The sequence below is a fragment of the Eretmochelys imbricata genome, chromosome 1, assembly GCF_965152235.1.
Source record: "Eretmochelys imbricata isolate rEreImb1 chromosome 1, rEreImb1.hap1, whole genome shotgun sequence".
Lineage (NCBI taxonomy): Eukaryota > Metazoa > Chordata > Testudines > Cheloniidae > Eretmochelys > Eretmochelys imbricata.
The window spans coordinates 311,348,138-311,360,130 of NC_135572.1; the positions used below are offsets into that span (position 1 = coordinate 311,348,138).

An 11,993-nucleotide genomic window follows, 5' to 3' on the forward strand; every position below is an offset into this window, starting at 1 on the left:
CTGTTCGTTCCCTCTGAACTGAAGATGTGCCATTGGTCGCTGTTGGAAGACAGGATGCTGGGCTAGAAGGACCATTAGGCTGACCCATTCTTATGTTCTAATATGCTACATGGCTCTGTATGTTTCATCCTGTAAATGTTGCAGGATGAATTAGATAAAATGAAGGTAATCTTCTAACTTTACTTGAAGATTCATACTTAAAATGAGTGATTTTACAGCATATATTTTTCTGTTTATGTGCTTGTTGCAAATGTGTGATGACAGCTTTATATTCTTTGTCATTTCTGAACTAGAATTTTTCATGTTGTTGGAATAGTCCCTTACCTCATATTTATGATTTTTACAGTTATTTTGACATCTCAGAACATTAGTATATCATTAAAATGATAAAAGAGAAAAAAATCAAATGCATATCACATTCGAAGTTTTGAACTTAAGTGTTTCCTATCTCTACCGTAATCAGTGTGTCACCAGAACCTGTTTCCTGACATCAAATGTTTGTATGCTTGTAACTTATTTGTATGCTTGTAACTTAAGTTAATTGTAATCTATTTCTGAGTCAGTAGATCACTAAAATTCTTTGCAGTTTACTGTTGCTGCGGTGATTGTATGAAAATACTGTACGTGCTTAAATTAGTTTGTGTGTTTCAGCAGCTTAATTATGGGGATATCCCATCAAGAATAAGTTCAGTCCTGCTACCATTGTAGTCAGTGGTTTCCTGTTCATTTCGATGTGAGCAGGATCAGGTCTACTGTCTGTGTTTTGGAAAGCCTCTTGCCACAGCTGATGGTGGATGTGGGAACGTGCTATTTCGGGTCAACTGGTAAAGGGTTGTGAGGATTTCAGCAGCTTTATACACTCTGTCACCTAATCACTGGAAAGTGAAGCCCTGATCTGTAGTTTAAGAGGACAGTGAACTTGCCTCTGTACACAGTATTGTAAGACTATGATTAGAATACTGTATCAGGCTCTTACATCCTTCAAGAATGATGTGGAAATACTGAAGAGTGTTCAGAGGTGGGGTAAAAAATAATCAGGGGCTTGAAAACAAACCTAACAATGTGAAGCTGAAGGAGTTCAACTTATTCAGTTTGTCAGAAAGAAAGTTGAGAAGTGATTTGAGCACGGTGTATAGATACTTACACCTGGCAAAGAAATATGATGGTTGGGGGCTTTTTTATTGTGCTGCCAAACGCATAACCAGATCCAGGAGCTGGAAGCTGAATTTCTTCGAGTAGTGTCTTTCTGGGTACTCCATTTCAGGTGTGCATGCACCCATCCACCGGTTTAGTCCCAGGCCCAGAGCGCAAGGTGGCCATGGCCCCAGCGCCAGCCGCCCCAAGTCCTGCGGCAGGTCGGCCATCCCCAGCCGGCGTGGGCCAGGGCATCGCACCGGGAACTGCAGGAGGCGGTCTGGGGGCAGATCATGGGTGAGGCCACATCAGGGTGTTTGGGGAGGCACAGCCTCCCCCAGCCTATGATATCCACCATCCCGAGGTAGAGCAATTGTGCATATGCAGTGAAATGTGTTTGCACAAATCGCGTATTTTCACAAGACATGGGCAGATAAGTGCTTAATTGATTATGTGTGTGCATGCAAACACTTGGTTGCATGTAGACAGGATGGGTAAGATTCTCACATCTTGTAAGAATTGCAGCCTGGGAGAGGGGATACTAAGGTGGTTTTAGTACCTCCCTGATCCTGGGCTGCTCCAGGGTCTGGAGCTGCCTCTGAGTTCAACTTAATAGTCTTGCCAGCTTCCCCAGGCTGCCCTGTTCGTGGCAGCACTACTCAGAATCTCTGCAGCTCTGTGTGATACAGCCCAGCATGGACACACACCTCTCACTTCCCAGTTTACCCTGCACCAGGGCTTGTGGGTGGTCCTTGGAAGCCAGCCTTATGGAATCCTCCCGGGGCCAGAACTGGGGATTTTAAAGTCTTTTTGAACCATGCCAGTCCTTTTACTTAATGTAAAGAGGCCAGAGCAGGAGTGAGGCTCTCACCCTGGGCAGTGTGTTTTTCAGCTTTGAATGCATATTTGTTTCAGTTGATGAAGAAATCCAATGTGGGTTAAATGCGCAGAAACGTATTCCATCAGAAAAAGTTAATTTTTTTTAATCAAATCCAGAAATTTCCAGTGAAACATCCCTTGATTGGAAATGAGCTTTTAAAAAGTGAGATACAAGTTTGAAAAGAAAAAGTTAGCTTTGAAAAAACAGGCATCAGTTTGGGGTCCTGATTCAGAATAGTATTTTTCCAGTGTCATGCAAGTTCAACTCCCACTGAAATCATGAAAGCTGGATGATGGAATCTCACATCGATGTTGATGTATGAGAATTCAGCAAACCCTATATGTGAACCCATATACGTGAGATGAGACTAATGCGAAAACTGTAAACATGGTGAGACAGACAAGATTGTCCACGACCATTGCAGGCTGTCATATCCATCCTTTGTCCTGTTCATGTTTTTCACATAAGGCATTAATGCACCTTGCTTGAACGTGGTTACCGGTGATATGGCAAATCTGTCACCACCTTTCTCTGTTGTGGGCTGTTGTTTCCCAGTTGCTGAGGTCAATTTGACATGCTTTCAAGTTTGACTTCAGTGTGTCTATATCATTTGTATGGGCCACCATGAGAATGGGCACCTAGATTTAGCTAACCATAATATATGGCCTTGGGTATTCTTGAGTCGACGATATGAAAATGCCCAGACCAACACAGCTGAGCTTTTATGGACATGCTTTGAATGCCAGACATCTGACAATGATGAAACTGGAGTAACACTGTGGTTAATCAGGCCCTAGAACTTACTAGCCAAAGCATAGAATCATAGAATATCAGGGTTGGAAGGGACCTCAGGAGGTCATCTAGTCCAACCCCCTGCTCAAAGCAGGACCAATCCCCAACTAAATCATCCCAGCCAGGGATTTGTCAAGCCTGACCTTAAAAACTTCTAAGGAAGGAGATTCCACCACCTTCCTAGGTAACGCATTCCAGTGTTTCACCACCCTCCTAGTGAATAGTTTTTCCTAATATCCAACCTATACCTCCCCCACTGCAACTTGAGACCATTACTCCTTGTTCTGTCATCAGCTACCACTGAGAACAGTCTAGATCCATCCTCTTTGGAACCCGCTTTCAGGTAGTTGAAAGAAGCTATCAAATCCCCCCTCATTCTTCTCTTCTGCAGACTAAACAATCCCAGTTCCCTCAGCGTCTCCTCATAAGTCATGTGTTCCAATCCCCTAATCATTTTTGTTGCCCTCCGCTGGACTCTTTCCAGTTTTTCCACATCCTTCTTGTAGTGTGGGGCCCAAAACTGGACACAGTACTCCAGATGAGGCCTCACCAATGTCGAATAGAAGGGAGCGATCACGTCCCTCGATCTGCTGGCAATGCCCGTACTTATACATCCCAAAATGTCATTGCCCTTCTTGGCAACAATGGCACACTGTTGACTCATATCCAGCTTCTCGTCCACTGTAACCCCTAGGTCCTTTTCTGCAGAACTGCTGCCGAGCCATTCGGTCGCTAGTCTGTAGCGGTGCATGGGATTCTTTCGTCCTAAGTGCAGGACTCTGCACTTGCCCTTGTTGAACCTCATCAGATTTCTTTTGGCCCAATCCTCTAATTTGTCTAGGTCACTCTGTATCCTATCGCTACCCTCCAGCGTATCTACCTCTCCTCCCAGTTTAATGTCATCTGCACTATAAACTATATAGATAACTATATCTGGTACATTTATCCATCAATATTTGTTTTTGCTTTTGTCTCTTCACATTTTCTCACCCTCCAAATTTGACAACATGGGATGTGCAAGAAAACATTACTCAGCAGAAAAGTTGTGTTAACATTTTTAAAAAGCTATCAGTATAGTTTTAACAGCTCATTACTCTATGGCTTATCAAATGAATGGCTAAAGAGATTACCAATAATTTTATCCATCCGTTTTACCGCTTATTTGACATTAATCTAGAAATAGGTGAATATAATTTAAATACTTACCATAATTCTGTAATTTTTTCCCAAAAACTTTTAAAGAGATTTTGATTAAACAATATATGTTTAAAAAAAAGAAAAGGAGTACTTGTGGCACCTTACTTCATCGATGAAGTGAGCTGTAGCTCACGAAAGCTCATGCTCAAATAAATTGGTTAGTCTCTAAGGTGCCACAAGTACTCCTTTTCTTTTTGCGAATACAGACTAACACGGCTGTTCTGTTTTTTTTCTTTTTTAGAAAATTACTGTTTATGCTGTTTACACAGGACTGTTTTGTTTGGACTACAATATGAAACACATGTATTAATTCTCTAAAGATCCATTATTCCAGTTTCCTCGTGTCCAAGTAACCCCACTTTTCCATTATATACCCAAAAGGAGCATGAACAATAAAAGTGCTGACAAATTATTCCAAACTCTGCAGCAGTATTTGTCAAACTTAAACTATTCAGAAACTCTTATGAAATTACTATAGCAACTACACATTTACATAGCAGCTCACACACAAAAAAATTCCCAGGCTTGCCAACTGTCATGTGTTTCCTAGGATTGTCCCACTATTACCTCCACATTCCATTTAAATTATTCTATGGGAATAGTGTTTTCTCGGGTTTGTTTAATCTGTGCCTGCTGCTACCACTAGAGTAGAGGGCACTGATCTGACTGCTAAGAAACCAGTTGATGACAGCCTCTTCTTCTTGTTCTCCTTGTCATCAGCTTTCCCACACTCACTGTACTTATTTTTTTAATTATTTTTATTTTTTGGTCTCAGGGCGGATCTATACTTATAATCATAGAATATCAGGGTTGGAAGGGACCTCAGGAAGTCATCTAGTCCAACCCCCTGCTCAAAGCAGGACCAATCCCCAACTAAATCATCCCAGCCAGGGTTTGTCAAGCCTGACCTTAAAAACCTCCACCACCTCCCTAGGTAACCCATTCCAGTGCTTCACCACCCTCCTAGTGAAAAAGGTTTTCCTAATATCCAGCCTAAACCTCCCCCACTGCAACTTGATACCATTACTCCTTGTTCTGTCATCTGCTACCACTGAGAACAGTCTAGATCCATCCTCTTTGGAACCCCCTTTCAGATAGTTGAAAGCAGCTATCAAATCCCCCCCCCCCATTCTTCTCTTCCGCAGACTAAACAATCCCAGTTCCCTCAACCTCTCCTCATAAGTCATGTGTTCCAATCCCCTAATCATTTTTGTTGCCCTCCACTAGACTCTTTCCAATTTTTTCACATCCTTCTTGTAGTGTGGGGCCCAAAACTGGACACAGTACTCCAGATGAGGCCTCACCAATGTCGAATAGAGAGCAATGATCACGTCCCTCAATCTGCTGGCAATGCCCCTACTTAAAATGCTTCATTGGTGCAACTGCACCGAGACATCTGTGCCACTGTAGTGCTTAAGTGAAGAGGCTCCTATGCTGACAGGAGAGCTTCTTCTGTCAGTTTAGTTAATCCACCTTCACAAGAGGCAGTAGCTGTGTCGGTGGGAGAATCTCTCCCACCAGTGTAGCGCTGTCTACACCGGGGTCTAACTCAGAATAAGTACATCACTCAGGGCTGTAGATTTTTCACACCCCTCAGTCATGTAATTATACCAGTGTAAGTCTGTAGTGTAGACCTGTCCTCACTGAAGAGTACAGAAGGCAGAGTGGATTCGCTAGCACTGAACAAGAACCGAGATAGGAGATGGCTTGTGACACCAGTGCTGACTTGCATGTGCTCAGCAGTGGTTGCTTGAGACAGCCTCTCATCCTCTGGACTAATGATCCAATGACAGGCGAAGAATACTTCAGAATTGCATGTGGGTGCTTGAGAGATGGGAAGAGAGTGAGAGTGGAGGAAGAGGGACCTTGATGTGTGGGAGGGAAGGGGAGACATATAGAGAGGGAGCCCTTGATCTGGGAAAAAAGGGAACTTCAGTAGAAAATATAGAGGCAGAGTGAGTAAGGAGGTGTGAGAAAAGGAGAAGAAATTCTGGGGATGAAGAGAAGGAAGAATTGGAACATTTTGAAGAAGGGAGAGAGCTTTTGTGGGAGGAAGACAAGTATGTGGGATTTTGATCCCGATCCTGTGCCATTTAAGACAATGGGAGCTTTGTCACTGACTTGAATAAGCATAGCATCAAGTTCTTTGAGGGGAAAAAAAGAAGGAAGGGGAACCTGGGAAATTGGGAGTGAGAAAGGGAATCAATAGGAAAGAGGGAAATGGAAAGACAAAGCGGGAAAGTGAACAAAATAGAATGGAAAGGAGAACTGGCGAGAATGGAGAAAATGGAATACACGAGTTACAGAAAAGAATGAAAATCAGAGATGAAAGGAGAGAAGTAGAAATGGAAGAAGGGAGGAAAATAAGAAAACCACCAGGTTAGTGGATTTGATTTGGGTTTATTTATGCTTCTTTATCATATGTAGTGCTAATATTCTGTATCTCTGCATATGTGACAGAAGTCCCAGGGTTAGGGTGACCAGATGTCCTGATTTTATAAGGACAGTCCCAATTTTTGTGTCTTTTTCTTATATAGGCTCCTATTACCCCCACCCCGTCCCGATTTTTCACATTTGCTGTCTGGTTACCCTACCCAGGGATGGCTGATTATTTTAGGTTCTCATATCAAGAAGCCTGTACTTCTATGCACTGGTTATATCATTGAAGATGTTTTGGCTTCTTGCTACTTTTTATCATTAGTTTTCTCTTGTTGCTTTTTCCTCCCCTTGCTGTTTTTGTCATGAGTCTTTGTGAGACTGTCACTTGGTGTAGCATCATTTATTGGATGGACATTTGTTTCATGGTCTCACTCTTGTCATCCAAGAATTGCATCCCAGCATTGGCTCCTTGCTTTAAACATGCCTTTGTATGTGATTTCAGGATTCATACTGAAGGACAGAGAGATTTCTCTGCTGTTGGTGAAGCTGTTACCCCACTCTGGTTTCCATTGAACAATTCCTCCTATTTTATCAGTATTCTTAGTGTATTTTTAAATGAGCAGTGTCCAAATTGTTCAAGCAGGTGCAGTTGCTGGAAGCTTGCTAAATGGTTTTGCCTTCTTCTTTGGTTATGTGAGACAGCACTTCTATTTGAATGGGCAAACAGCTGAATATATTCACATGCTGCATGGTACCACTTATGAGGCTAAATACAGCCCTGGCTTATTGACATCAGTAAGATTTGTGCCTTCTTATGCCAACGCTAAATTTGATCCAGAGTCTTTTTTCCTCTCATTTGCCAGTACATTTTTACCTCTAGGAAGTAATATACAGCATTAGTTACAGTGCAGCCTGGTAGTGCAGTTTACTGAAATCTATTTAACCCAAACCACCAGTTAATTTGTAGTGAGCCTTGTCAGTACCAACCACTGGCCTTAGGCTAGCCATAATTTTTTCTTCACTGCTCATCCAGGACTATGCAATGCCAGAACAATATCACCTGTCAGCCAACACTGTAGACCATCCAGCTTCAAAGAAACCATTTTAGTTGGTGACCCTTTTCACAGCCCTTTTAATATCTGCAGAGTTCACTGGCAGTGAAGAGGATTAGCTCTAGGCTTGAGGAAACCTGTAGCATCCAGAAGAGAAAGTGCCAGCTGGCTTTGCGTAAACTGGCTGGCATCCTCTAAAACTGGAGAAACTGGTCTTGTTGAAGAGAAAGACTTTGAAGTTTGCCTTGTAGGATCAATGAACCCTAAAAATAGATTTTTAAAATTCAGCCCCTGTATTTATCTGTTTCTGGTGTTCCCAAGACCATTAGAAAATCAGGATTTCACTTTAATTTCCCTGTATTTTTTATGCTGATGCCCTGTCAAATTATGCCAGCTCCACATAGTACTCCAATGGTGTGTCCGTCTCCTTCTAATGATATTAAACTAATGGTACATATCAGAAATTATAGTCCAAAAGTACCACCAAATGATATCCATTAATTAATGGGTTATGAGGATTTTTCCAGATGTCTCTTTTGTATCTAATTGGCTTGCTTAAGCATGTTGAAACATCGGGATCTGTAGAACTATGTTCAGAAAAGGGTATACATTTCCTTAAATTTTTTAATTGTTTCCCAGCTTTCTTTCCTCTTCATGGTAGATCCTGTGGACAGGTAACGAAGAACAAGTTACTTCATGTGATGTTGGGAGACTAACAGTAACACACATCTTGCTATTAGCATCTATTTAGAGCTGAGAATCATGAGACAAACAATTCTGCTTTTTGATATTCTTGTAACTCTCATGGATTCAGTTTAGCTCCATCTCACTACAGGTGCCGTGAATATCTGATTGGTACATCAGTACATGCATCCATGAATTTAAATCAAATACGAGACGAGATATTAAAATATGATTACAGATTTTTATTTTCTTAATATCTGCAGTAACCAGTGTCAATTGTGGTAACAGAAAAAATATTGTTGTTCTGTTGCTTTTGGGAAAAATATAAATAGACAAAGATAAACGTATGTAACCCGTACTTGATGGAAACCACATCCTGAAAAAAATCTTTCCTAGACCCTCTCTTTTGGCCTTCAAACAACCCCCCAGCTTCTCCAAGCTCATCATCAGAAGCAAGCTCCCTACAGACCAGGACACACCAACTCAAAGCAACGGCAGACCCAGCCGGAACAACAGATGCCAAACCTTTACACAGATCTCCACTGCTAAGATGATCAAATTGCCCACAAAACACTTTTCAAGATCCACGGGTCCTATACATGCCTATCACAGCCTGTGGTGTACCTCATTCAGTGCACTAAATACCCCAGTAACAACGATGTCGGTAAAACCAGATAATCACTACACTCTTGAATGAACTCACGCAGAAAAATAAAAGAAGACTACATGACCTGTGGGTGAACAGTTTTCACAGATCGATCCCTCTATATCTGATCTCTCAATCCTCATTCTCAACGCAAATCTGTACAGCCTCTTCAAAAGACAAGCCTGGGACTTTAATTCATAAGTTTGCTAGACACTAAAAATCACAGACTGAGTAAAGACATTGGATTTATGGCATATTGCAACTATTAACAACCCTCCTCCCCCAGTTGCTTTCCCTTCCTTCTCCCCCATGACTGAAGGAGTGTTAATGGACTACTTCACCTTGAATGGTCCCTTGAAATAGGTGTCGTCTACTTTTACTAAGCAATCTGTTCCACCTTGTATTTATCTGTGACGCTCAGGCTATGTCTACAGTTTCTGACTGCATAATTTATGTTGCTCAGGGGGTGTGGCTTATTCACACCCCTGAATGATATAAATTATACTGACAAACGCCGGTGTGGACAGCACTATGTCAGCAGGAGAGTTTCTCCTGCCAACGTAGCTTCCGCATCTCGCAGAGGTAGTTTATGCTGATGGGAGAGATCCCCAGCAGCTTCCCCCACACACTCGCAGTGTCTCCCACCCACCAGCAGCCCTGCCAATCAGCGCCTCCCCATCCCTCCATCCCTCCCGATCAGCTGTTTCGTGGCATGCAGGAGGCTCGGGGCGGGGGCGTGGGGCATGAGGGCATGGCAGGCTTAAGGGAAGGAGCCACATATTAACTTCTGAAGAGCCGCATGTGGCTCCAGAGCCACAGGTTGGCCAACTCTGCTCAATATTCATGCCGGAATCCTAACTCAGATTTCATTCAACCCTCACTCAGACAAATTCATGAAAACTTATCAATCTGAATATTGATGGAAATTAGAAAAGAAAAAAGATTTAAACATACAATAGTGACTCATAACTACAAAAAGTAAAAATAAGAAATCAAGACTACTTTAAAAAGTAAATAAAATGTTTAAGCCATTCATTTTTATTTTCCTCACTCCAAAAGTCTGCCGCTGTTGTCTTCATCATCTCTCCTCTGTCCCCTACAGTGTCTTTATAGTCATTTCAGTGGCAGTGGGGTTCGATCACAGGTCACCTAGAACAACACAACACAGATCTGTCTGGTTATTGGTGTTTTTGGCGATGGGGATGTAACAAAAATGTTTACTGCTTCCTCTCTCCCAAATTTTCTGCAAAGTATCCTTGGGTTGCTGTTATTGAGATCTGTGATTTTTTCGGCCAGGGGAGGAGGAAAAAAACAATTTGCTGCTGCAGCTGCTCAATTCAGCCTGGTGGCTCATATGCTCAAGATTGTCCCTGGGTAGGTGGAGTTGCCCCTACTGTCATTGTTATCTAGCAGAAGAATTGTTTCATGCCTGTCTGCTTTGAGCTAGGAAAGGAACAGAAGTTTCTTTTTGGTGGGCTGGAGGTAACAGAGTCATTTGCCATCCATCCCTTTTCTTGTGGTAATAACTCTTGAAGGCAGTCCAGTCTTGTACCCCTTGAAGACTACGGGAGCAGAGCTGAGGGCATCAATCCATCAAACTGCACAGAAAAACCTAATGTAAATTGCAGGTTGGAAGTTTACTGGTGATGATACTTGAGATCTTTTGGGAGGGCTCTGGATAGGCGGGTGGGAGCATGGTACTTCAGATCCGCTGGGAGCTGTGTGTGTTGAGGGGGCAGTATTTCACCAGGGTTCACATAAGGTTTGCATGGAGTTTGGGGGTTCAAATAAAAGCACTGAAAAATCTTCCAGTTTAGTTTCCTGCATCAATAGAAACCCAAATCAGTGAAATTTGATGCCACGTGTTTTCTTGAGCAACACAACAATGCTGAAGTTATCCCACACCCTAGCATCCTACACCAGTTTTCTCCAATATCCATGTGAAATGAGTAATACTTTTAGTCACTCCGATACATCTTCAGAAAAGAACGTTTTAATATGGATGTTCAAGAGAAATTGTCTGTCTGTGACTAGTTCCATTCCAGTAATTTTTTTGCTGAGGATCTCAGTCCACTAGAAACTGAATTTGAAACCACCAAATCTTTTAGGCCATCAAACAGTTATTGGATGATAATGATTTTTGGTCACCATAGATTTGGGTAAGAGTCACAGTGGCAACTTAGAGTGATAGGTTCCATATCCCCTTACCCATATCTTGAGTCCTTAGAGGCCTTTAGGGAACTTTTGTTCTGTGAATGTACATTGCAAACTGGAAAATATATATTAAATGCTATTTTATTTGTTGTTCCTAGGAAGTTTGAAATTCATGTCCTGATCCTGGAAAATTTACATATACATTACTGTATAGATGAATCAAATGTAACCTTTTATATATCTGGCTTTGTCAGAAGGGAAAAAGGCACAATAACTTAAGCATGATTAGTGTGTAGTGAGAAATGAAATATAATGCATCTGATATGCCGATAGGAAATGTCTTTAGTCTTTTTCCCCTCCAATGTGCTGGGTTTTAGTTTTAAAATGTACAGTATTTGTGTATATGTTTATTACTGCCATAGAAGAGGTGAGATACAACGGGGCAGGTTGAGTTCTTTCCAAGGATTCTTATCCAGTTACCTGGAAGTGGCCACAAAGTGCTAGCTAAAAGTACAAAATTTGAAATGTATTATTCTGCAATGATTAGGTTTACACTGAAGTACCTCTGTACACACTGACCATGGCTAGAAAAATGATATCACCAAATCGGAATGCTTTTTCATTCAGTTATTGTATTATATCCAGCGTAGCAGGAAATGATTTTGCATGACAGTACACATGTAAATGTCATTGCATATGTCATTGACAGTGTATATGGCTGTTATGCAAGATTCACAATGATCACATTGGAGAAAACTGTCTCTGTTACATTAAATAAAACGTGCCTAGTAAAAATTGCTAGCAATTTTTTTCTAGACATATAATGACACGGGAAGAGTGCAAAACAAAACTACCAGAAACAAACCATTTCTCAAGCAGTAATATCTACAGGACAAGTGATCTAAATTGCTGTAACAGGGAGAGTTCATCATTGCACTGCAAAAGAACTTGAAATATAACCTAAAGGCAAGTGAAATACTGATTCCAAGCTTTGAAATAACAGCAACAAATTTACCTACAGACAGAAGATGCATGGAAGCAATAAATGAATTATACAAGTCTTACACATGCAATC

At 41.6% G+C, this 11,993-nt stretch overlaps 1 protein-coding gene across 22 annotated transcripts in view; it reads left to right on the forward strand.

The window, feature by feature from the left end:
• Nucleotides 1–11,993, forward strand: part of FOXP2 (forkhead box P2) — a 240,421-nt gene that overhangs the window by 141,200 nt on the left and 87,228 nt on the right. The window contains exon 6 of one of the 22 annotated variants that reach the window (XM_077807799.1): nt 7,829–7,848. The exons of the other annotated variants lie outside the window; for them this stretch is intronic. Coding sequence (XP_077663925.1) covers nt 7,829–7,848 — 20 coding nt within the window. The remainder of the gene's footprint in view (nt 1–7,828; nt 7,849–11,993) is intronic. 22 annotated transcript variants of the gene reach the window in all.